At 48.5% G+C, this 26893-nt stretch overlaps 1 protein-coding gene across 1 annotated transcript in view; it reads right to left on the bottom strand.

Moving 5' to 3' along the window:
• CUNH16orf96 (chromosome unknown C16orf96 homolog) overlaps positions 1-26893 on the bottom strand; it is a 35032-nt gene that overhangs the window by 4542 nt on the left and 3597 nt on the right. Inside the window, exons 2-14 of the mRNA XM_037029855.1 lie at positions 21991-22095; positions 20735-20815; positions 20433-20519; positions 18935-20324; positions 16866-16951; positions 16422-16532; positions 13446-13520; positions 12853-13017; positions 10952-11070; positions 10187-10249; positions 5605-5697; positions 4482-4632; positions 4249-4351 (exon numbers count right to left, since the gene is read on the bottom strand). Of these exons, the coding sequence (XP_036885750.1) occupies positions 4249-4351; positions 4482-4632; positions 5605-5697; positions 10187-10249; positions 10952-11070; positions 12853-13017; positions 13446-13520; positions 16422-16532; positions 16866-16951; positions 18935-20324; positions 20433-20519; positions 20735-20815; positions 21991-22095 (2629 nt within the window). The remainder of the gene's footprint in view (positions 1-4248; positions 4352-4481; positions 4633-5604; positions 5698-10186; positions 10250-10951; positions 11071-12852; positions 13018-13445; positions 13521-16421; positions 16533-16865; positions 16952-18934; positions 20325-20432; positions 20520-20734; positions 20816-21990; positions 22096-26893) is intronic.

The following is a 26893-nucleotide window of genomic DNA, read 5'->3' as shown; positions in this document are numbered from 1 at the left end:
GGACTCTGAGGGCAATGCCCTCCTAGATGTCCATGCCCTCATCTCCGGAACCCGTGAATACATCACCTCATGCGGCACAGGGAACTTTACAGATGTGATTCAACCAAGGACTTTGGAGACAAGGAGATGGTCCTGGATTATCCAGGTGGCCCGAATGTAATCACAGGGTCCTTGTCAAGGAGGTCGGGGTGAGAGCAGGAGGCATAAGAATGGCCGTGAAAGTCAGAGTAATGCCCTCTGAAGATGGAGGAAGGGGCCGCATGCTAAGGAATGCAGACCTCCGGAAGGTGGGACCAGCAAGGCAACAGACTTTCCCCCAGAACCACAGAAGGAACCAGCCCTGGGCTAATTCTAACAGCTGGATAGCAGCCCAGAAGACTCATTTCAGATTTTTGACCTCAAGAACGAAGACAAAGTAATGTTGTTGTTTTGAGTCATTCCATGTCTGGCAATTTGTTACAGTAGCCATTCTGAACTGGGAAGGGGCCTGGCCAGGGGTGTGTTTTAGACAGTTCACCCAGAGCTGGTGAGGAAGGTGTAGGCCAGAGACGTCTCCTACTCCCTCGTGTCTACCTTCTGCCACCACCTCCCACCTGAGTCCTGCCCGTACTCAGCCTGCCATGGAGTCTCTGAAAGGCCAGCTTGCTGCCTACCAGCCTCAGCTTGCCCCCCTGCCCTCCTACTGGGGGCATCACTCATTGGGGATCAGCTGTTCCTCTGCCCAGAGATCCTGACCACAGTACAGGCGTCTGGAAACCACAGGCTAGCTGGACACCTCTCGGTGACCCCGTGGGGCTGGCAAAGGACTGGATGCACAGCAGGATTCGGTGGAAACTGGGATGAACAGGTGGATGCATCTGGGACCAGGCTGGACCCGGGTGGGGCTCACACTGGCTAGTTTAAGTTTAGACAATGATTGTTTGGATTCAAAGGTTATTTGGAGTAAATAAATGAGTGCTAAGAGCACACTAGTCAAAAGATCTGGCCAGGTAGGCTTCTAATGGATATTTAAGGCTAGTTGGATTTCTTCTCCCCCAACCGCCAAGCAGGATAGAGTAGCTGAGATGTTGTGACTCAGTCCTGCTTTGCAGGTCATGGGCCTTGAGAATGAATGAGCCGTGGGGAGAAACGTCCTTTCCTCTGGAGGGAGAGGGACGCTGTCCAGTGAATGAGTGGAGACACGGCCCAGGTGTGTAACGTCATCCTGGCCCCTCCACCAAGGGTGCCCTTACCTGCTGATTTGTGCAATGCCTCCCTAGTTTGTTGGGCCCTGGCAAGATGTCAGATTCATTGCTTCAGATTTTTCTAAATTCTCCCCCAAAGCAGCATCTGGATGCAGTCCCGTACCTCTTGCTAAGCTGCCCCAGGCCTGGCACTCGCAGCAACCAGCCTTGATTCACAGCTTGGCCTCTCCTGGTCACCTCCAAGCCCCACACAAGTAGCAGCCATCTACAGATCACTTTGCAGTTAGTGCTGTGTGACCCCAGGCAGAACACAGGCAGCAGCTGGTTTTGGATGTGCCAATCCAACAGCAGTCAAGGCCCCACTATAAGGGGGGTGCTGCACAGCCCACACAGTGGGCGCATCCTGAGGACCCAACTTGGGTGACAGCGGAGGCTGTGCCACTGGACCCCACAGGACACCTATGACTTTAAGCCACTCCATCAGGCCTGGGAAACACAGTAGCTCTACCTAATACATAAAAACAAACACAGAGAAGCTGCCAAAATGAGGAGACAAAGAAACATGGCCTTAGTGAAAGAATAGAACAAAACTCCAGAAAAAAAAACTAAACAAAACAAGAAAAGCAATCTATCAGATGCAGAGTTCAAAACATTGGTTACAAGAATGCTCAAGGAACTTAGTCAGGACCTCAACAGCATAAAAAAGATCCAGTCAGAAGCGAAGGATACACTAATTGAAATAAAGAACAATTTACAGGATATCAACAGTAGAGTAAATGAAGCTAAAAATAAAATCGGAGATTTGGGACATAAAGAAGCAAAAAACAAACAATCAGAACAGCAAGAAGAAAAAAAGAATTTAAAAAAAATGAGGATAGCATAAGGAGCCTCTGGGACAACTTCAAGTGTTCCAACATTTACATCATAGGGGTGCCAGAAGGAAAAGAGAGAAAGAATTTGGAAACCTATTTGAAGAAATAATTAAAGAAAACTTCCCTAATTTGGTGAAGGAGACAGACATACAAATCCAGGAAACACAGAGAGTTCCACTCCAATACACATCATAATAAAAATGCCAAAGGTTAAAGACAAACAGAATCTTAAAAGCTGCAAGAGAAAAGTAGCTAGTTACCTAGAAGGGACGTCCCATAAGATTGTCAGCTGATTTCTCAAAAGAAACTTTGCAAGCCAGAAGAGATTGGCAAGAAATATTCAAAGTGATGGAAAGCAAGGACCCACAATCAAGATTATTCCGTGCAGCAAAGCTGCCATTTAGAAGCAAGAAACAGATAAAGGGCTTCCCAGACCAGAAAAAGCTAAAGGAGTTCATCATCACCAAACCAGTATTACAGGAAATGTTAAAGGGTCCTCTTTAAGAAGGGAGAAGAAGGAGAAGACGAAGAACACTATGAACAATAAAATAGCAATAAATATATATCTATCAATAATTAAATCTAAAAACCAAAATAAATAAACAGAATAGAAACAGAATTATAGATACTGAGAACATTTTGATCATTTCCAGAAGGAAGGGGGATTGGGGAGGATGGGAGAAAAGGTGCAAGGATTAAAAAGTACAAATTGGTAGTTACAGAATAGCCATGGGGGGGGGGGGAAGTACAGCATAGGCAATAGAATAGCCAAAGAACATATATGCATGACCCCTGGACAAGGACAATGTTGTGGGGACTGCCTGAGGGAGTGGTGGGGTAGGCTGGGTAGAGAGAGTCAAAGGGGGGAAAATTGGGACAAATGTAATAACATAAACAATAAAATAGGGTTATAAAAAAAGAAGTCAGACATTAAATGTTAGTCACCTCATTGTTATCCTGCCTGGTGATCGATCCCTGAAGCCCAGCCTGAGTCCCCTCCCAACAACATTCATTGCCAGGCCCCCAGAAAGGAGCATTAGCATAGCAGGCCACAGCCTTGCCCCAGAGGCTATGTGGGATTTAAGATGGTTGTTCCACCCTCCTGGACCAGGGGGAGGCCCATACTGGATTGAAGGATAGCCCCCAAAAAGGTGTCCCCTGGAACCTGTGAATGTAACCTGTTTTGGAAAAAAGATTTTTGTGAATGTAATTAAGCAAAGGATGTTGAGATGAGAGCATACTGGGTTGAGTTGGGCCTTAAGTCCAATGACACGTATCCTTACAAGAGAGAGAGAGGAGAATACACCGTGAGCAGGACATGCAAAGATGAAGGCAGGGCCTGCAGCGAGGCAGTCACCAGCCCAGGAAGGGATGCCCCTTTTGGTCTTGCTGGCCCAGTGCTGGAACTGAATGGATGGGTTCCCGGGAGAAGCCATCTGGAGCCAGGGCCTCAACAATGCAGCGACCAGAGGACTGATTCCACACATGTGACACTCTCCTCTGGCCCAACCCTAGCCTGCCCTTGACATTAGAATACAGCCTTCGTGGTCTGACCAAGTGTCCTCTTTATCACGCCCGACCCCACCCCAATCTCTGCACCTCAGGTGGACTCACCTGTCTGACTGCCTGACCATGCCTGGCTGGCATCCGCTCCAGAGACTTTGCACCTGCTATTCCTTCCACCTGGACTGTTCTCCTCCCACCTGAGCCCTCCATCTAGAGAAAACTTGGTCCCTCTTCAGAGGCCTCAGGGCAGTACCCAGTCCCTCTCCTTGGGCCAGCGTCCCTTGTCACAACTCTCCCATCACCAACCCAGAATCCCACCTTTGGGGTGACCACCAGCACCCCTTCCTAGCCCGCATACTTTGTCACAAACAGTCCTAGTACCAGGGCCTTCCCTTCAGGTCAGTTATTCAGCCTCACCTTCAGTTATCTGCTTACAGTCTGCTTCTTCTACTTACATGGAGACTCCAGAGCATAACCATTGTTTTCACTCCCCTTTGTCTCCCTGGCACTGGGTGCAGTGCTTGGCATACAGTAGAATCTTGCTTTTGCAAGTGGCTGTGTGAGGACCCCCCCTCAGGCAGGGATGGTGCCAGCTCTGGGCTCTGCTTCCCAGGGCCTCTGTTTATGCTGGCCAGCAAAGCCAGGACACTAGGCAGGAGTGTCCAGGAAAACGTGATGCCTCTCACCAGCCAGCTCCTTCTCCACACTGGCCAGTGGCTGTGCCTCATCCTGGGTGTTCATTCGGCCCTTGTACAGGATCCCGTCCACTCCCAGGATGTCCACCTCGGCCTGTTGGATGGCCCAGGCCCCAAGTAAGAGAGTGCCTTTGAGCCTGTGCAGTATACACAGAGGCCCAGCAAAAAGAGCATGGCCCCCCCCCCCCCAGATCGCCCACCGTCCACCCTGCGGCCTGACTCACAGTATCATAGTCCAACACCTCAGGGTCCCCGTAAGGGTAGAGTGTTGACAGGTTATATGACTTGAGCTTGCGGTTGGCGTCATTCCCAGGGCCATCGCTCCAGTCCTCCTTGTCTCCGAGGTCCTGAAGCTGCTGCAGCTGCTGCTGTTCCCTTGGACAGGGCAGGAGGGTCAGCAACCACCTGGAGACCCCTCTACCCACAAGGAGCCTAAGGCTAGGCCCAAGGACCTGGCCAGTAATGAGGGAAGACGGGAATTTCTTCCAGCTGATTCTGGGTGGTGTAGCGGAGCAGGCCTGGGGCCTGGTGGGTGGAGAGAAGCAGGCAGAGTAGGGGCAGAGAAGAAAATCGAGGCCTATGTTCCCCCAGATCCCAGCCACCCCTGGAGGCCTGGTGTGACCTGCTGAATGTATGCTCTTAGCCTCTTGGTCTCCAGAAAGAATCAGGCAAGGGATATAAGGGCACGGGGCACAGGCTCCCATGTCCCTCCCTTTGTGTGGCTGTGGTTCCTATTATTCCCCAACCTGGGGGGTGAGAAACACCTTGAAGCCATGGATGTCCAGAGGGTGAGGGATGGGGCTGGGCCCCAGGGAGCCAGCTGGGTCTAGTGGAAACCCTCAGATTTAGGTGCCAGCTCTGCCATTTACTACCTGTGACCTTGGGCAGGTTGCTTAAGTTCTCTGAGCCTCAATTTCTTCAACTGTGAAATGGGATGATAATAGAATATACCTCAAAGGGCAAAGTGTAAGGATTTAATGAGGTCAAGTATGTCAAAGTGCTTAGCACAGTGTCTGCCCAACCACAGCAAGCCTCACTGCCTTTACTTAAGTCCTCCAGCGAGAAGCAGGCATATTAATCCTAGCTCATAGAGGGTTGTGAGATTTAAATAAGAAACCCTTCCCTAGTGATTCTTGGCTCATAATAGATGCCTAGTAAATATGTCCATTCCTTTCTTCTGTGATCATCTCACATGCCTGTCTGCTGCTCTGTCTCCCCAAACATTTCCCTAGCAGATGGCTGGCAATGCCCTGGGATAGTCTTTGGATCCTGGGACTAGAGTTTAGGTCTCTGCAGAGATACTGGGTCCCTAGTGTCTTCTGTGGGGCAGAACTCCAGTCTTCTCACCTCATCTGTTGCCGCTGGAGGTACTCGTAGCTGTTGGCACTAGCTGGACGAAGCCGAGACAGCAAGTGGGCTTTGCGGATGGTGATGAGGTGTCTGTTGAACAAGGGCTCAGTAGTAGGCATAGATGGCCAGCAGAGGGCGCTGGGCTCCCACCTTCTCCAGGAAGCCACCCTCGAATTTACCTTGAGGCCGCCCTACAAGGGCTCTGGGGAACCCCGATAATCTTTGTAAGTCATTTAAAAATGTTCCAATTATCATTTAAAATGTTCCAGTTATAAAAGTAAACACCAGACACAGACTGGAGGTGGTCAGAGCTTGTGGGCAAGGGGAATGGAAGTGACAGCTAACAGGTAAGGGATTTCCTTCTGGGCTGATGGAAATATTCTGGAACTAGAGGTGGTGCCTGCATAACATTGTCAATGTACAAAATACCACTGAAATGTTCTCCATAAAATGACTAACTTATGTTTTGTGTATGTTACCTCAATAAAAATAAAAATAAAACAGGAGCCTTCTCAGGAGCTGGACCTGTTCTATATCTTGATCCGCATGGGGGTTATGAAGGTGTCTACACACATACAAAACTCACCAAGGCCTGGCCGGTGTGGCTCAGTTGGTTGGAGCAATATCCTGTAATCTGAAAGGTGGCGTGTTCAATTCCCAGTTAGGGCACATACCTAGTTTGCAGGTTTGGTCCCCATTCGGGGTGCGTGTAAGAAGCAACCGATCAATGTTTCTCTCTCTCATCGATGTTTCTCTTACTCCCTTACCCTCTCTCTAAAATCGATAAGCATGTCCTTGGGTGAGGATAAAAGAACTTATTAAGCTGTACAGTAAACATTTACGTACTTTATTGTATGTATTCAAGCCACAATAAAATTTAAAGTAATACACATTGCCTGCACTTTAGAAAGCATATAAAAGCACAAATAAGCAAAAAAGCACTGTAACCATGTGACACATATTTTGATATGTGTCCTACCAGCATTTTTTCAATGTTTATATATATTTTTTTAAAACAAAAATGGGACTTCCGCCAAGATGGAGGCATAGGTGGAAACACTGTGCCTTCTCCCACAACCAAGTTTGAATAAAACAAAGGTTTGGAGAAACAAAGACACAACCAAAGGACAGAAAATTGAATTATACGGAAGTCCGACTACATCTAACCTTTCAACGGGGACGGTAAGAGGGGCGGAGCCAGCAGCGAGCAGGGTCGGGCAGGACAGGGCCCCTGACCCAGGCTCGCAGGCAGACGGGAACCAGTTGGGGTGTGGGGCAGACCGCAGGCGCATATTTGCGCACAGTGAGACAGACCACGCAGGCCCCAGGGGGCGAGGGCTGACGGCGGTGGCACACTCGCGAGCAGTGGGACGAAACGCGTGGGCCAGGTGATGGCAGCAACTGTGGCACCGGTGAGGGCGGTGGCGGCAGGCGGCGGACATGATGCCATAGTTCCTCTTTGACCCCGCCCCCACATACAGCGTCACAACCCAGCGACTTAGTTGCACGGCAATACAGGTGAGAGCCATTGTCGCTCTTTGACCCCGCCCCCACATACAACGTCACAACCCAGCGACTTAGTTGCCCTGTTCTAGTGAACATTTTAGGGCTCTGATCCTGCTATGGAACAGGCACGAACAACCCGAAAGATGGCACAAGAAGAACTCAAAGTCCAAGAGCCAATAACTCTCAGCGACCAAGAAATTGCCAGCCTCTCAGAAGCACAATTCAGGACACTATTTATCAGGATGCTCACAGAACTGGTAGATTATAGTCACAAATTAGAGGAACAAAGTCACAAATTAGAGGAATATATGAAGGCTAAACTAATTGAAATGAAGGGAGATGCACGGGAAACCAATAGTGATGGAAAGGAAACGGGGACTCAAATCAATGGAATGGACCAGAAGGAAGAACAAAACATCCCACCAGAAAGGAATGAAGAAATGAGAATTCAAAACAATGAGGAGAGGCTTAGGAACCTCCAGGACATCTTTAAACGTTCCAACATCCGAATTATAGGGGTACCAGAAGGGGGAAAGAAACAGCCACGAGTGGAAAACATTTGAACAAATAATAAAGGAGAACTTCCCCAGTCTGGCAAAGGAAATAGACTTCCAGGAAATCCAGGAAGCTCAGAGAGTGCCAAAGAAGTTGGACCCAAGAAGGAACACACCAAGGCACATCATAATTACATTAGCCAAGACTAAAATGAAGGAGAGAATCCTAGAAGCATCAAGGGATAAGAGGACAGTCACCTACAAAGAAGTACCCATCAGACTGTCAGCGGATTTCTCAAAAGAGACCTTCCAGGCAAGAAGGGGCTGGAAAGAAGTATTCCAAGTCATGAAATCCAAAGACCTACATACACAATTGCTCTATCCAGCAAAGCTTTCATTTAGAATGGAAGGACAGATAAAGTGCTCCTCAGATAAGGTCAAGTTCAAGGAGTTCATCATCACCAAGCCCTTATTATATGAAATGCTAAAGGGACTTATATAAGAAAAAGAAGATGAAAAATATGAACAGTGAAAGGACAGCAAACTCACAGTTATTAACAACCACACCTAAAACAAAAGCAAACCAAGAGGACAGCTAGATCAGGAGTGGAACCATAGAAATGAAGAACACATGGAGGGTTAGAAACAGGGGGGTGGGAGGGGGAGAAGGCACAGAAAATAGCATAGATGGTAGGTAGAAAATAGATAGGGGGGAGGGCGAGAATAGTGGGGGAAATATAGAATCCAAAGAACTTGAGACACGTGGTTATAAACTAAGGGGGGCAGAATGGTGGGGGAGGGAGGGTGTGGGTGGAAGGGATTGAAGGGGGGGAATAGAACAACTGTAATGGTATAATCAATAAAATATATAAAAAATGGGATCATAACACACCTACTACTTGATTTTCTCATTTAAGTTACTGCAAAACCTTTCCCAGGTCATTCATATTCTTCCTCAACCGTGCTAGCCAACATGGCAGCCACTGGCCACATGGCTGTTTAAATTAACCAAATTTAAATAAGTTTCAAATTCAGTTTCTCAGTCGTATCAGCCATGTTTCAGGTGCTCAACAGCCCCATGTGGCCAGTGGCTACTGCACTGGACACCGCAGCTGGAGATCATTTCCTCATCTCGGAAGTTCCTGCTATGTGGCTTCCTTTATAACACGCTCTGTATTGGCTGAATATACTGTATAAATCGCACGGTATGTATTACTTACAGTAAATGAATTTACTGTAACTCACTTACCACTTCAGGTTGTTTCCTTTTTTTTTAAACTATTATAACGAATACTGCAACTAGGTATCTGTTGTCTGAAAGAAAAATTCTGATTATAGCTCCAAAGCCCCTCCACGAATATGGACTGGCATGGGGGTATTGCTGAGCCTCACTGGTCACCAGGGCCAGATTAACACCACAGAGGCCGCGGACATGGTGAGCTCCTAGCTCTTAAACCAGAATATTGTCAGGTGGGTCCTCAAAAAGTTAACCACAAAGTTACCATATGACCAAGCACTTCCACTCTCAGGTTTACACCCAAAAGAATTGGAAACAGGTGTTCAAACAAATACACTGCATGCATAGTCATAATAGCACTATTCACTAAGGCTAAAAGGTGGAAACAACCCAAATGCCCAACAGTGTATAAACTGACCAACTATACGTGCGGCCTACCCATACAATGGGATATTATTCAGCCACAAAAGGAGCAAAGTACTGGCACACACTACAACACGGATGAACCTAAAAACACTACGCTCTGTGGAAGAAGCCAAGTACAAGAGACAACAGATTGTATGACTCCGTTTCTGTGAAATGTCAGGCATAGACAACTCTATAGGCAGAAGCAAATTCGAGGTTGTCAGGAGCTGAGGGGAGCGGACAGTGGAAGTGATTGCTTAGTAAATCAGAGGATTTGGGGGGGACAATGAAAGTGTTTTGGAATTAAAGGTGGTGGTTGCACATTATGGTAAATGAACTAAATTCCCCTGAATCATTTACTCTAAATGGTTACTCTTATGTGCATTTCACATCATCAAATAAAGTACTAGACCATGCAGATACATGTGAGGAATTCCGACAAAGTTCTGCTTCCCCCTATAGTTTTCTTCCATCATCATCATCATTATTATTATTATTATTTTAAATCCTCACCCGAGAGTATATTTATTGATTTGAGAGAAAGGGAAGGAGAAAGAGAGGGAGAGAGAGAGACCCAATACATTCTGCACGCACCCTGAGCAGGGACCAAACCTGTGACCTCACCATGTCCCGGATGACGCTCCAACCAACAGAGCTACTCAGCTAGGTCACACTATTTTTCTTTTGGAGTTAAACCCCATCTCTAGGACAGCGGGCACCTGGACAGTGCTGATGAAGAAAGGAAGGGATGGTGGTGGCTCGATCAGGGACAGGGAGCAAATGAAACGATGTCTACCGGACAAGTAAGTGGATGTGCCTATAAATGCTCCCAGAACAACGCAGGCACTGGGGGCGGTGGGCGGGAAGGGGCTGGGGGGAGGGTGAGTGTTTGTCCGTCCGAAAGAGGGTGTGGACACCCCCTGACGGCGGTACTCACGGGCCAGTCATCATCTCCACAGGCCGGTCGCAGGAAATGCATTTCACCCGCTCAAACAGTTTCCTGGAAGACAGCCATTCATCAGCTGTGGCACCCCAGTAGGCCCTGTGAGGCTGCCCCGTCCCCAGGCAGTGTGTGTGGGGGAAGGATGCAGGTCTGTCTGTGAATCAGGGCCAGGACTTCCACCCACATCCTACACCCACTGGCCTGGGCCAGCTCGGCTCAGTTGGTCAGCCTCTGCTGACCACCATTTGCGGCCACCTGGGGCAGAGGTGAGGAAATAAAAGTGTAGTGTATCTCCCTGCCTTAATCATAATTAGTGGAGGTCTTTAAAACCAGGGACCTCCTGAAAAGCTAACCTTCACAGTAGACACAGTAGCCTTCACAGAGGCATGAGGGGTGATCGGGGACAGGAGCTCCCCAGACATTGCATCCCTCTGTCAGGGGGTGCTGTGTGGATGGGGGTGGAGGGACCTGGCTGTGTTCCCAGATCGATCCAGGCTCCCACTTGCATGGCTCCTTCCCTCTCTGAACCTCCTCATTTGTGGCAAAAGAGCTCCTCCTGGAGCCCCTCTGCCAATCAAGACCAGTGCTCTCAACCCCACCCCAAACCTTTCCACACCCAGCTGGGAAGCCCATCCCACCTCCCATGTCCATAGGTCTGGAATTCTCGCTCCCAGAAGCCTCTGGGATCCCCCTCTTGTTTCCTCCCTGGAGGATCCCCCCAGTCTCCGCAAGCTCCGCCCCTACCCAGAAGGGGCTCACTTCCTGAAGCCGGCAGCGCTGTCGGGATCAAACCGGAGGCCTTCGATTAGCAGCTTCCTGACTAATTGCTCGACCTCATTTATGTCTTTCTTTAGATCATCCAAATCCCTGTGGACCAGCTGCAATAGCCAAAGGGAAGAAAAGAATGTTTAGTCAACTAATTCATATCCTGCTACTCTCCGGAAAAGGATTTGCAGTGACCTGCAAAGTTACAGAGTGTAACAAGATTAAACAGAGAGAGTGAGGTGGTTAAGGAGAGGGATCTGACAAGCTTGGGTTATGCTTTGTACCCCGTTGACACCCTAACGCTAGAAGGCAGCTGCCGCATGACCTTGCCAGCACGAAAGGCAAAGAAACAGCGTCAGTTACTGCCTCCAAGTGATAAAGCCAAACCTATGCTCAACTACAGGCCTGCGGGCCCGAGAAACATTCCTCCCAATGGTCCCCAGACAATCTGTATTCACACATTCAACACATAATTTAATGAGTGCAGCATATACATTCGATGGCATTTAATATATTCACAGAATTATGGGACCATCAAATCACCTCAGTGGATCTTGTAACATTCTCATCACCCCCAAAAGAAGTCTCATCCCCATTAGCAGTCACCCCCCATTTCATCCTAGACCCTCAGAGGTAGGCATCCACGAATCTATTGTACTTTGTAGATTTGCTTGTTCTGAACATTGCATATAAATGGAATCACACAATCTGTGGCCTTTTTTGTCTGGCTTCTTTCACTGAGTATGATGCTGTCAAGGTTTGTCCAGGTTGTAGCATGTATTAGTGCTTCATTCCTTTACATGGGATGAATAATATTTGATTTTATTGCTAGACTACATTTTGTTTATCCATTCATCCTTGATGGACATTTGGGTTGTTTCCACTTTTTAGCTCTTACGGATAATGCTGCAATGGACATCCCAAGTTTTTACACTGACACAAGTTTTCTCTTGGGTATCTATATCTAGGAGTGAAATGCTGCGTGGTATGGTAATTCTCCGTCTGCCTTTCTGAAAAACTGCCAGACTCTTTTGTAAAGTGGGATTTCTGAATTTTTAAAGTGTTCCTTCCAGGGCCCAGATTTTGGTCTCTAAACACCATTCCCCACTGAAAGGAACCAGACTCCACAGCGGTATGGCCGATTCAGGTCTGAGGAAGAGAATGCTGACAATCAGCCTGGAACAGCTTGTCGTTTAGGATATAAGACAGATATCTCATGACAGAGGGTCCAGTGGAAGGGCTCAGAAGCCAGCTCACAGGCCAAAGATGAGACCATATGAGTGACAAAATAAATAGTAACTTAATCAAATGAATTGAGTACTGAATGTATAAAACCCCATAATTCGTGGCAATGCTCACAAAAAAGAAATAAAAAAATAAAAATAGAAACCCTCATTGGCCACTGTGTTTTGGATGTGGCTATTTCCATCGGTATGTTAGCGTGAAAACTGGTCATAAAGGAAATAATTTAGCATTGTTTCTTTCTTTCCTTGAAGGAACCATATTTCAGGGTAATCAGCTCAAATTGATGAAGGAGAGCCCTTCACAGATTTCCAGCTGATGTCTGTGAAAGCTCGATCCGTCAGGCTCTCCTCTTCCCTCATTCTGAGGGAAGTCAGCTGTAGTGTTGTGAGGCTACCCAAGTGGCCTTGAGGAGTTCATGGGATGAGGGGTGAGGAGCCTTGCCACAGCCACAGAAGGGCGCCACCTTAGAAGTGGTTTCTCCAGCCCCAGATGACACCTTGACTGCAACCTCATGGGAGACCCAAGGCCACCCAGCTAAGCTGCTCCCAAATGTTTGACCTTCAGAAACTAGATGCTTGTTGCCTTAAGCCGCTAAATTCCAGAGTAATTTGTTATGCAGCAAGTGATAAACCTGCTACGGGGAAACTCACCTTGGTGCCCAGGTCCTTGCTGAGCTGCTCCGTAGACTTCTTCCAGTCATCCTCATTGGACACGACCCTGAATAGGATGCTCTGAATCATCTCGTTCATTTCCATTGCCATCGCCTCCAGGTCAACCCGGCTTGCTTTGCCTGCCAGGGTGCTCCTGTCGGCTTTCTAGAGAGAGGAGGGACTCAGGGAAGCAGAGCAGCTGGGGTGGGAGCAAGGGGAAGCTGGGGGAGATCAGACCACTTTGGTTAGTTTTTTCAAGTTGGGACCGTGGACATGTAGCCTTGGCTTAAATTCTATCCTGGGGCCTGTGTTGACTCAAAGACAACGGTCAGATCTGAGGCACGGTCTTCCTATGACAGAGAAGTTGGTGCATGATTTTTAAGTTCACATAACACATTGCCACTAACCCTGAGTCACTGAAAATAGGAATCGACGGGACAACTTTTGAGAAGCTTCCGCAGCCGTTCCATATGAACAAGACTCTGAAGTCTCACTGCCAGGATTTGTCTTGGCTGATTGATTCCATTCCCTAGGTGGCAGAGCTGGGGCTCAGGACCGGGGAGCAGGAGGCGGAGAGGAATCTGCTCACTCACCTCTTTCAACTCCTGCTCCATCGCATTTTTATCTGCCTTGCGCATTTCTAGGTCTTTTATTTGAGCTTGGAGAATCTAAGAACAGAAGCAAAGCACATGTCAGCCAACCTTGGAAGCCTTGAGGATAGTGCCCGCCTCTCAACTCGACCCTTGCTGTGGGACACTGAGGCCAGGTGGACAGCAGGTGGGGCGGGCACATGGGAAGGCCTGGGCTCCTGGACTCCTGGTGCCCAGGTTAGAAGGGAAGACATGTGGGGCTTGGGAGAAGCTGTCATGTGGGAGACGGGCATGGCAACTTCACTGCACAGGGAGGCAGACGTGAGGAGGGAAAGAATAAGCCAAAGTTGGTGCTTCAGCTCCCCAGGTGTTTCAGGCAAGTTCATCTCTTCTGGCCTGTAGTGAGGTCCCAGGAGAAATCCCAGGCTATTCACCAGCCAAGCGCTTACATGTGGCACACAGTGTGCCCCGCTGTTGGGGGGACACGCTCCCATCCCCGCGACTCCGAGAAGAACCAACTCCCCCTATCAACTCTGCCCTCTCCCCACTTACTGGGCCCTCACAGTGGGTTAGGAAGAGCCTCACACCCACTGGGCCGTGTCCCCAGAGGTCTCTTTTCCTCCAAATCGGAAAACAGGCTTCTACTTCTCCCTTCATATCTGGTCTTTCTCTCACCCTCAGCAACAGACCCTCCCACTTTTAACCGGCGTGTGACCTCCCAGAATCAAGACTACATTTCACAGCCTCCCTTATAGCTTGGAGTGACCCTTGGGGTAAACAGGAAAGTGGGCAGGTGTCCTTCTCACTGCTGGCTTGAGTGTGGAGTTCATGCATAGAGCACCAACAGCCACCTTGGAGCCTGAGGTGACCTTGTGAATGGAAATCACATATCAGGGAATTTGAGACCCCGCTGTAGATAATCATCTCTGACTTTCTTGTTTTTCTGAGATACCTTGTTTCAGTCAGTTATTTGGGGGGGGGGGGTTATGTTATTCAAAGTTGAACCTAATTCTAATTAATGCAAAGCTCCATCACATCCTCTTGCAAAGAGAAAGTAATGTTTTCTATCAAGTCAAAAAGAAAGAGTTCTGTTCTCACTTATTTTCCTGCTGTGTTTTTAGTGGGAAGCACTCTAAGAGATGCACTCTTAGGTAGTAGATATGGCCCTGGCTGGGTAGCTCAGTTGGTTAGAATGTTGTCCTGATATGCCAAGGTTGTGGGTTCAGTCCCCAGTGAATGCGTTAAAAAGTGGGACAACGAATTGATGTTTTTCTCTCTCTTTTCTTCCTTCTCTTTCTCTAAAAATCAATAGATAAACATTTAATAAGGCGATGGACATGTGCCCATCTTGACTGGGTGGTGGGGACATGGGTATGTAAATAGGCAAAAATTGATCCACCTCTTATACTTAAAACCTGGGCATTTACTGTGCATAAAGTATACTTTGATCAAAAATGCAAATACCACTGCTTACTCTCAGACACAGAAGAGCCTAGATGGTGTCTGTCCTGTTGGCTGCTGTATCACCAGGCCCTAGAAGGGTGTCTGGTGCAGAGTGAAGGCTCGGTAACAGTGGCAGAGTGACTCAATGAATGAATAAGAGGACTTTTTCCATCACCTGTTATGTTCATAACATTTTCTCACAGACGTCCAGGTAACGCAGTAACAGCTGCTCCCGATGTGTCTGCGTGCCCTCATTTCTCTACTGGAAGGGCTCCACGGGGCCGCTGATCTGTTTCACATTTCATTTAAGATATAGTTAATGAAATATGTGTTATATACAAAGTGTTTTCTTCCAGGTTTAACTTTCATAAGCAATTACTTCTTTGTTGTGGGCCCAAAGGACAGAAAGGTAGTTGAGACAGAGGCTGCCTGATCTACTTGGTGCTGGTGGTTGGGCCTCCTCCTCCGGAGTTTCTTTCAGCAAGTGACGACTACTAGGAGCCAGGTACTGTGACCTCGCCTCCCCCGTGCCTGCAGGGCAGGGTATAGTGCTGGGTACACATCAGACACGTTTAATAAATTGGCTCATCTCCACTGAAGAAGGGCACCAATACATGCCTCAGACATGGCAACCTGGCCTCTTTGAAGCAGTGACGAAAAAGGGCCCAGCGTTGGCAAGAGACGATGTTGTGCTTGTCCTTGGTGCTCACACAGTCCTATAGCCTTGGTCTCCTCCGCATGCACAGCGCCCCAGAGCTCCACCCTCCACCTGCAGGTAGGCTGGGAACCAGTTCCCTGCATGGAAGAAGTTCTTTCACAGTCTGAGTTGCCCTGTATGGGTCCTCCCCTTTTGGCCCCTGCATCCTACTCCATTCTACCCATAGCCCCCTGACAGGAAAGCAGAAGTCCTCCTGGAAACCGCCTCGGTTGGCCGTGTTTGGGACTTCTCTTTCTACTGTGGGAGAAGGTCATCTCCTGCTGGGAATGACTTTGGTCCCTTCTCCAAATGTCTGGCCCTGAGGTCCAGCTCAGAAGGTCAGAACCCCTCAGGCTCCTGGAGAAAGTGTCTGGTGGAGTGAGCCCCTGGTAATAAGCGTTCCGTATGGCCTCCACACTTTTCATGTCAGCAACTCTGCTATTCCAAAAAGGCCTTTAGGCATTGATCGGCCAGAAATGAGGTGGTATAGGGGAGAGTTGTGAATGATGTAACAGTTGGTGCAAGAAATCCTCTGAGTCACTGGATTCTTTCAACACATTTCCAACCTTCACTCTACGCCAGGCCCCCTTCTAGGGGTGGGCGGCCCAGTGGTCAACAAGAGGGACGCCATCCAGGCCCTTCTGTTTTCATGTGTGTGCACATGGTGGGGGAGGCGGGGTTGTTTGATTCTAACTGAAGTGTAATTTATGGGCAGGAAAATGCCGCTAACATGTCCACTGGTTCCCCTGCCTCCGGTGCATATGTGAAACCCTAATATGGTCCAATATCCCGATGAATTGTCCCTTCAGCTGCCCGTTCTGGGACCCAGACCTCCGAACCTTTAACTCATCCAGGCGAATATGGATTCGTTCCACTGCCCTGTCCAGCATGACGTAGTGATCCTTTACCACTGCTATTTGGTGGCCCCAGATTCTCTCGAGTTCCTCTTCCTAAAGGGGCAGAAACAGACATCCTAGGCCTCTGCTGCTGAGGTCACCATGGGCCAGATGGGGCTTGAAGAATGTACCAGGCCAGTGTGCCTCTGACCTGCCATCTTAATCACCACGGGGACCCAGGCCCATGCACGGGCGCCCCTGCACCGGCCAGAGCTGGCGGCTGGGCTGCTGGGCTGCTGGGCTGCAGTGCCTCCTCCGCCCCTCATTGCCCCAGGCCTCTTTTGAGCTACAAGACAGATGCTGTCTAGTTCTGGGGCATAGCTGGCCATCCGCTTGTCTCCCGTCATCATGTTCTTAGTAAAAGCTCTTTCTGCTCAAGACACTGACCTGCATCCTGGATTTCTGGAGATTGCCAACCTTTTCTTGCAGTATGTCCACTGTTGTCCCAATCTTGGCAGAGGCTCCCATACTAGCTGAAAGCAAAGGAGAGCGTGGCTGTTGGGGGCAGGAATGGGGGAAGATGCTTTGTTTAGGGCCCCACCTGCTTCTGTTCCGAGATGTTGGAGGCAGCGCTGTCCGATAGAGAGATATCACGCTGTGAGCTTGGGGGCCTTTGAGGTCATTTAAAGTTTTCTAGGAGTCACATTTTAAAAATCTAAGAAGAAGCAGGTGATATTAATTTTAATAAGACATTTAAACCCAATATATCTAAAATAATATCATTTAAATGTATAATAAAAATTATTGAGATATTTTACATTCTTATTTCTGTATTAAGCCTTCAGTATCCATTGTGTGTTTCCCACTTCGAGCACATCTGACCTTGAACTCCCCCCAGGTCAAGTGCTCAATAGCCACAAGTGTTTCCAGGTTATCATATTAGACAGAGCAGATCTAAAGAACATGCTCCAGAATTAACAAAAAACCCAGCAACCCAGAATCAACTCCCCTCCCAAAAAACACCCTGAGCAAAACTATAAAGTACCTTATTTATAAATATATTATTCACTGCAAAATAAAAAGGAAGATTTAACAAAAGAGGAGAGGGGTAAAAAAATACATTGTGGGGAAGGGGTCGGTGGAGGTGGAAGGGGGTATAGGTGAGGTAAATGGTAGTGAAAAAAATAATGTAAAAAAAGTATGCTATATCCAGTTCCAGATGAGAGGCCAAAAAACCTAATGTGCAAGTCAGCACTAGGGATGTATGAAAAAATGCAGCCATGGTATGTTTACAACCTAACTGTAGCTTTCTTAACAAAAATAGCAGCTGATCAGTGGTAGACTTTGGGCTATTACAGCTTTACACTTTAAATTTAAATTCGTTAAGCTGTGCTCCAGTATTCACTGATACCAATGTAGGTGGTTTTTTGTTTTGTTTTGTTTTTGTTTTTTATTCCAGAGAGAGGGGAAGGGAGGGAGAAAGGGAGGGAGAGAATCATTGATGTGAGAGAGGACCATCAATCAGTGGTTGATTGTTTCACTGGCCTCAGCTGGGGACCATGTACCCGGACCAGGAATCGAACCAGTAACCTTTTGGTTTGTAGAACGACACTCAACAAACTGAGCCACACCAGCCAGTGGTTCTTTGTAGCTATGCAAAATTCTTTTTCTTTTCGAGGTTTGTGGAAGAGTACTGCCCATCAGGGGCAGCACTGTACATGGGTTGGACTTAGGTTAATTCAACAATTATATTTGGCAGAGAGCAAAACAGCAAGAAAATGATTTAAAGAGGGTAGGGAAATGGATCTCAGAGTGGGTTCCCAAGCCAGCAACATTTCCCCAGGAAGGGTTAGAAATGCACATTCTTGCCCACCCCCCATGCCCCTGCCAGTAGCCTGAGTCAGAAGCTGGGGATGGGCCCCACAGTCTGTGCTTTACCAAGCCCCCCAGGGGTTGCTGAGGCAGGATCAGAGTTGAGAACCACTGAAGTGGGCCACCGTGTCCCTCCATACCCCTCAGTGAGTGTATTCCCATCGTGGGCGTGAAATGAAGCATAAATCTACTGGCCCCACTGCCACCCAGATGTGCCTAGGGTGTCTAGGCGTCTCCATGTTTGCCTGGCAGTTGTTCCTAATCCCAAATCGATCATTTCATCTGGGGCCTGTTCAGCACTGTTGGACACTCTGGAGGACCTGGATTTGTCAAAACACTATACAGTAGTACTGGCTTTTATGGGCGATTTTCAATACTGATTTTGACATAAAAGTTTCCTCTTTAAGCACCTGCTTTAGACTCAAAACTGCCCCTCTGTCCTAAGATGAGACCTCACTACACATTCATTTTAAAGGACAGAGTCGACTAGAAAGAGGCTAATGCTTACACCAAAGGAATGAACGGCGAATGGCTGAACGTAAATTTTGCTGGGGCAGTTAAACAAAGGAAAGGAGGCGCTTCTTAAGGGCCAGAGCGAGGGCCTGAGCCCTTTACCACCTTTCCCAGAGCCAGTCTGGGCCTACCTAGAAAATCTATGCGCTGTTCCAGGTTGGTTGACAGCTGGACAAGCTCTTCTTTCAGGGAGTCATGTTGAACAGGCATGTGGGCTATGTGGCTCATGGAATACTTGACGGCCTTCTTCTTGTCCTCAGGAGTCACGGCTTGTTTGGCCACAAGCATGGACTGGGAGAGGGTAGTATCGGGCGGGATGAAGACAGGAGCAAGTGGAGACGACCAGAGGTTGTCGTAGTCCATCTCGTGCAAGTCTTCCATCTCAGTGTCTTTAGGGAAGGCCACAGAGCCTGTGGCCCCACGGGAAGACCCAGCACCCACGACATCTGCAAAGACCCCCAGGGGCCCAGATGCAGCCACAGTTGTTGCTACCGTGGCCAGTTTGGTGGCGGGGGCATCCTTGACGACCTTGGCGGCGATCCCGGCTGCCCGGGCTGCTGAGCTCGCAGCAGCTGCATAGGCGGCGGCGGCGGCGGCTGCAATGGCAGCCGTGGTTTTCATATGCTGAAGGGCAGACTGGGGATCCTTAGGAGGCGTTTCCTTGGGGGCCTCAGCTCTGCGGGCTTCATCCTGAGGAGTTTTCTTGTGATCTAAGTAATCTTCTTCCCCACTTTCTGAGACAACTGGGAGCTCGTGCACCCCTGCACGGTGAGACTGTGACCACGACGGATGATGAGGCCAAGCAGAGCCAACCTCTGTGGCTCGTGGTGGGGCCCTCAAGCCTGAGGGCTGAGCAGACATGGGACCCACTGGGCCTTGGCTAGGCTGGATGTAACCTAAGTCCCAGAAAGGCCCAGGGGTAGGCCAGGGCACGCCTCTGGGAGGAGGCCAGCTACCAGGCATAAAAGGCCAGAATCCTGGTGGTGCAAACTGAGGGCTTGGGGCAGGCCCAGGGGCAGGCCCAGGTCCGAATGCAGGCTCAAGTCCAGGGGCAGGCCCAGGTCCGGACGCAGGCTCAAGCCCAGGGGCAGGCCCAGGTCCTTGGGCAGGCCTCGGTATGAATGGAAGCCAAGGTGCTAGTGTGGAGTCAGGTGTCAGGCGAGGCCCGGGCATGGCCCCAAGTGCAGGCATGGCCTTAGGCTTTGGCCTCAGCATGGAACCAGGCCTTGGTCCGGGTGCAGGCCCAGTCTTGACTTCTGGCCGATGCTCCAGCACCGGAGGCTGCCCCAACCCCTGGGCCCCAGTGAGTGGAACTGCCTGGGAAGACTCCTCCTCTTGTAGTTGCTCTGGGACCTGGTAATGCCAAGTGGTGTCCAGGAGCTTGGGGAGTTGGACAGCCTCTGAGACCTGGCTCGGACCAACGCTCTCGAGGTGCGTGGTGGTCTGGGGCTGGTCAGTCTCTTGGAGCTGATCTGTAATCTGCCACAGATCGGAATCCGACAGCTGTAGGGAAGTAGCTCCCTGTGGAAAAAGTAGTTAGGCTGGCCAGGGCTGCCCGAAGCCAGCTCAGCGGTCACCCCGCCTGCTCCCTCACACCCACTTCCCCTTCCTCTATCCTCCTTCACTTACTGGGGTGAACATAGCCTCGTGGAGGTTACTCCAGAGCACCAAGTCCTCAGTTTTGGGGATGGTGAGAATCTTGTTCTGGAGAGTAGCCTAGGGGGTAGAGGAGAGAGTTGGGAATGAGGGATGTAAACCTGAAGGGTATGATGCCCTTGGGTGACTCCCTCATCCGCACTGTCCTTCGCATGTGCAGATAAATGGGCCCTCCCAGAATGTGTTCCCCTCCTTTCCCCTCCCAGTCCTAGGCAGGCACCCCTGGGCCTGGAGGTCAGGGGACAAGGGCAGAAAAATGGGACGGAGGCCCTCACCACATCCCGCTGCAGCACGTTCATCTTCCGATTCTGCCCTTTCAAATCCTCAAAAAAAGTGGCTACTTTTTCCAGGTGCATCTGTCGAATGAGCCAAACCCATGGGTTAGGAGTGCAAGTTCTGGTCCCGGCCCTGCTTCTCCCACTGCTTAAATACAAGGACTTAGGTCTAGGTGACTAAGAGTTGGAGAAGGAAGAAAAAGTGTTTCCCAGAGAGTAAGAAAGGTGTGGAAAAGGGTTTTCTAGGCAAATAAGTTTGGAAAATGTTGGGCTTAAAAAGCCTTCCATGGGTGTTTATACTGTAGGACTTCTCAGAGCCTTTAATGGACAAATGTACATTAAGAATCTCCAAGAGGTAAGCTGAGTGGGCATTGTTTCTCAACAGATTTGTCCAAGGGTTCTTTTCGTGTTTCATGACGCAGTTTCCTAACAGTGCCCTTTTTCCTCAGATGGGAGCTACCTAGCCCAAAACTGAAGTTCTCACAGTTGCTCTGACAATCAAATGTGTACACTGAACTGTGTACTGGAGGCAATAACAAAATCGTGTAATTGGGAGGCTGCTTGTAACACCTCAGCCACAATACGAACCTGAGGGGTGTGTAGAGCTGGCTTCTGAACCCAGCTCTGACTGCTCAGCTACGAGATCACACTTCAGAAATTCCATGTCCTTCCACATCATGGTAAGGAGTTAGAACATGCCTGGGTTGATGTCCTTGTAGCTACAGAGAGAGCTAGCACGCAGGCCTGTGCTAGGTTTTTTCCACTTCTCAGTGTAAACAGAGCTTTCTAGAGGAGGAAGAGGTCCTCCTCTTTCTCCTAGGTTGATGGAAGGTTCTCTTTCTCCTAAGTTGATGGAACATAAGCCTGGAGTAGCCAAGACTTACGGAATACCTACCTACCTAAATATGAAGCTAACTCAAAGGAAAATCATCACTGAGAGAGAGGTGTTGATCTGGTATGACCACCTTGATCTAGCAGTACCTGAAACCATCATGGACTTTTTACCTAAGCCAGAATGAACTAAGTTTCTGTCCCTTGCAAATGGTGTCCTAATACTGCAGTGTGAGGAGCACAGCATGGTGGAAGCCATGGAGAGTTCAGGGGGATGAGCCGAGTGGCTGGACCCTGTCAGCTCCTCTCCTGCCCCCATAACTGTGTCCTTTGACTAATAACAGGCTTCCTAGGTTTATTCTGTCACTCATCCACCAGCAGTACGAACAGCATGGCCAGCTTGGAGGATGGTGGGGAGGGTCTACCTTGTTAACCATGTCCATCAGCATGTCCACATCCTTCCGGAGGGTTTCAGTGGTGGCCTTGAGTGCACGAATGTCAGTGAGCAAATCCTGCAGGGTCTTCATGGACTGAAGAGGGAGAGAACAGGCGAAAACACAAAGTTGGGTGTGGCTGGTGGAGAAGAAAAGTTAAGCTCTCTGATGATTGCTACTCTCTAAGAAGTGTTGCTGGCTCTTTTTTTTTTTAATTTTTTATTGACTGATTTTGGAAAGAGAACAGAAGGGAGAGAGAGGAACACCAATTTGTTGTTCCACTTATTTATGCATTGATTGCTTGCTTGCTTTTTAAAATATTTTTTATTTATGTTTAGAGAGAGGAAGAGGGGGAGAAGGAGAGGGAGAGAAACATCAATGTGTGGTTGCCTCTCACATGGCCCCCACTGGGGACCTGGCCTGCAACCCAGGCATGTGCCCTGACTGGGAGTCAAACCTGTGATGCTCTGGTTTGCAGGCCTATGCTCAATCCACTGAGCTATATCAGCCAGGCTCTTCTTGGCTCTTGTAAGGCCTAGGCTGAAATGTACTTAGAGGCAAGCAAATGACACATCAACAGTGCTCTGAGCTCTCAAGTAGCCTGGATGGGAAGGAAGCAGCCCTGTGTTTGAATGTGTTCAGTAACCAGGTGTCACTCATTACGAAGCATCAGCAAGGGAGTTACGATTAGATTTACATTTTTAAAGGGTCCTCCTGGCTGCAGTTGTAAATTGCCCTGGGAAGACAACAGGGGAAGTTGGAGGACCAGTGAGGAAACTTCAGGCAAGAGCTGGTGGGTGCAGTGCTGGGCTCATAGCTCCGTTTCACCACTGGCTACAGGCGCTGCTGCATTTTTGTAAGTCCTGGATTCCTTGATTATAAAATGGTCATAAAAATGTGATAATGTATATAAAGGGCTTAGTGTATAGTTAGGCATTTGGCTAACAAAAATAACACATAGCAAAATGACAGAAGTCCTTCTTATTAGTAATTATATTAAATGTAACTAGATTAAAATTTCCATTAAGTGGCAGAGATTAGCAGAACCAACGAATGAAAAAACATGATCCAAACTCGTGAGGCCGTAAGAGACATTTTAGCTCCAAAGGTACAAATAGGTTGAAAATAAAGGGATATAAAAATATATCATGCAACCAATATCCAAAAGGGAACTGGAGTGGCTATACCAACATCAGGCAAAATAGACTTTAAGATAAGAATTGTTACTAGAGACACAGAGGAACATTCGTAATGGCCAAAGGGTTCATTCGCCGGGATATACAATGAGCAAAACATATATGCACCTAACGATGGAGTCCCCCAAAAACATGAAGCAAAAACTGGCAGAACGGAAAGGAGAAAGAGACAACTCACCAAGAATGGTTGGAGACTTCAGTGCCCCATTCCCAATAACGGATAAAGCAACTAAACAGATCAGCAAGGAAACAGGAAGGTCTGAACAATGCTGTAAACCAATCGGACATAACGGTCGTCTATAGAAAACTTCACTTAGCGACGGCAGAATATACATTCTTTTAAGCACACATAGAACATTCTATAGGATAGACCACAATAGCTTGCCATAAAAACAAGTCTCGATAAATTGAAAAAGGACCGAAATAATACAAAAATACGTTCTCTGACCACTTGTAATACAATTAGGAATCAACAGTAGAAACTAGTAGATATTCACAGATGTGTGGAAATCAAACAGCGTCCTCCCAGATGACTAATGGGTCAAAGATGAAATCACAATGGAGATTAGAAAACATGTTGGGATGAATTAAAATGAACACAACACACAATAATTTATGGGATGCAGCTAAAGCAGTGCTCAGAGAGAAATTGTAGCTGGATGGGACTATATTAACAAGAGAGATCTCATATCAAGCCTAACCTCCTATCATAAAACACATAAAGCAGAGCAAACTAAACCTACTCCAAGTAAAAAAAAAAAAAAACAATAAAGTTTAGAGTGGAAACTAATGAAGTGGAGAATAAAAAATAATAGAGGAAGTCAACAAAACTAAAAGCCTGTTCTTTGAAATGATCAACAAACCCAGAAAAGACGGTAAATTTTACAGACAGTTCCATGATCGACAGCTGCGCACGAGAGGAGAAAGATTATTTTTTCATGAGGTGCTGCTGTTGTGAGCATATGTTCGTGAAACAATCTTTCCTATAAGTCAGCCGAGTGCTGCCTGGGAGCTCCTTGGCACCAAGGAATAGACGAGTCACACAAGGTAACTATGCTATTCACTCAGCTTTTATGGAATGCAGGTTCACTCAAAGTAGGATATCAACATACAATATCCTACTCACATTCTAACAATCTAAGAGAGATATAACACATACACACACAGCAATCAATAGGGAATAATGAACCAGAGGCCCAGAGTGTCAGTCTACAGGTTCAGGAGACAGCACGGTGGGCAAGGGAGTCATCAGGGTCTCCGGAGCCAAGTGAGCAGACGATGTCCTCCATCCAGCAGGGCAGAGCCTCCAGTGGCCAGTGCCAAGGGTGATCAGCATGGCATGGAGCATCTCTCTGGTGTGTGGAGCTTGGCTGTCTCAGCAGCGGTCTTGAGCCTGCCTCAGTCATGCCTTGAAAGTGGTGCACTCCACCCTTCTGGGTCTCTTAATAGGTACCATGGCAAGTGGGGAGTTCAATGACAAGTGGGGAGTTTGCTCAGGGGCCTATCTATGGGTGGTCCCGTTCTGCAGACAGGGCTGTTTTGATCACATCTGCAGATATCTGAGGTGTGTCTCCTTGCTAGATGTATCTAGTGTGACTTAGGTGGTTTCCCTCTTTAACCAAAATGTTAAGGCCGGCTGGCCGCCATCTTGGTTGACATGAGTGACTCCACTTTGTTTTGCATACTTCTCTTGAACAGACCAATGACACTTTATTAGTCCTGCTCTCCACAGTTGCTCTCTTATGACAGTCAGTTACAGGTTTCCCAACCCAGACCCAGCCTGCTCCTCACAAGCCTAGGGACATGCCCTGGACTCCAGTCCAGGGCGGAAAGGGCAGTGGAGGGGCACTGGGGAAAGGTCAGGGTCTGGACTGTGTTGCTGGGAGAATAACCTGGAAGGGCCCACATGGCCCCTCATACTGTAAATGGGGCTTGGACTGAGCCATGTTCAGGGGAGGTGAGCCTGGAAAGCTGCCCTTACTGGAAGTGGACCCCAAGGTGTGTGGAACACCCTGCAAGCACTTGCAACTAGGCTCGTCCAGACTTGCACTTATTCTGTCTTTCTTGCTCTCTGTCTCTGAAGGGGACTTTCAGAATGTCGATTCAGGTTGGTGGACCCAGTGCTTCCAAGAGGCCTGTAAAAGATCAGTGAGGGGGTTCGAGGCAAACAGCCCCTCAGACAACCAGCTAGACACACCTATGTGGCCAGAGTTTTGGGAAATGTGAATGCTAACACCCCATACCTTCCAGACAGACCTAGCAGTGCAGTAACACTTCCTGGGACCCTGGGGAGGGTGCTGCCAACCTATGAAATCTGTTACTGCTTTACAGAAACTTTGACCCTGATTCTCTAAATCCCCAAAGTGTCTTCCATGCCCTCGAACTTGGTTAGTAAATTCTCAAAAACCAACATAAATTTCAAATTATTTTAATTGTGGGATATATAGTAGGAGTTTTGGGTTGAGAGAGTAAAATTGGGAGAGAAATTTTTTTAATAAAGATTTTATTTATTTATTTATCTTTAGAGGAGAAGGGAAGGAGAGAAGGAGAGAAGGATCAATGTATGGTTGCGTCTCATGAGTCCCCTGCTGGGAACTGGCCTGCAACCCAGGTATGTGCTCTGACTGGGAATCGAACTGCGATCGTGTGGTCTGCAGGCCCACGCTCAATCCACTGAGCTACACCAGCCAGGGTGGGAAATTTTTTTTTAAAGATTTTATTTGCTTATTTTTTAAATATTTTATTTATTTATTTTTAGAGAGAGGGGAAGGGAAGGAGACAGAGTGGGAGAGAAACATCAATGTGTGGTTGCCTCTCATGCGTCCCCTACTGGGGACCTGGTCTGCAACCCAGGCATGTGCCCTGACTGGGAATTGAACTGGCGACCCTTTGCTTCACAGGCCCATGCTCAATCCACTGAGCTACACCAGCCAGGGATATTTACTTATTTTTAGAGAGAAGGGAAGGGAGGGAGAAAAAGAGGGACAGAAACATCAATTGGCTGCCTGTCACATGCACCCCCTACCAGGGACCCGGCCTGCAACCTAGGCAGGTTCCCTGACTGGAAATCAAAGCAACGACTCCCTGGTTCACAAGCCAGCACTCAATCCACTGAGCCTCACTAGGCAGGGCATCTACTCAGCGGTTCTCAACAGTGGTAATTTGGCCCCAGTGGGCATATGGCAACATCTGGAGTCATTTGGGGTTGTCATGACTATGAGGAACCCCTGGCAGCCTGATGGGTGGAGTCCAGGGATGCTGCTTACCATCCCACAGTGCACAGGACAGTCTCCACCACAAAGAATCGCCCAGCCCAAAAGTCAGTATTGCCAAGGGTGGAAACCCCCTGCAGTCAGTCTACCTGCTAAGTAACAACTTGATGCAGTGCCTGAGCCCCTAAATCTGGTGGTGGCATGACCAGGAGCACAGCCCTTGGGCTGTGCCTATGGGTCCTCCCAAACCTCTCAAGGAGCCTCCATGGTGCCTGCCCTGGTTTTCCAGGCACCATTCACCTTGACCAGTGCCCATAAAGGGCAGCTGAGAACACACCCAGCCGTCCCAGAGAAAGGAGGCAGAAGGAGGCCTCCCCTGCCAGGTGAGGTGACCCCTGCCATTAACATGGCATTTTGGCTGCCGACCTGACGGGGCGCAGGCTCTTAGCTGAGCAGCTTTCACCATCTGAGAACAGCTACCATGGC

The sequence above is a fragment of the Sturnira hondurensis genome, unplaced genomic scaffold (assembly GCF_014824575.4).
Source record: "Sturnira hondurensis isolate 20B ecotype Veracruz unplaced genomic scaffold, ASM1482457v3 Scaffold0020579, whole genome shotgun sequence".
Lineage (NCBI taxonomy): Eukaryota > Metazoa > Chordata > Mammalia > Chiroptera > Phyllostomidae > Sturnira > Sturnira hondurensis.
The sequence above is the reverse complement of the archived record's forward strand: the minus strand, read 5'-3'. Positions and strand labels throughout refer to the sequence as shown.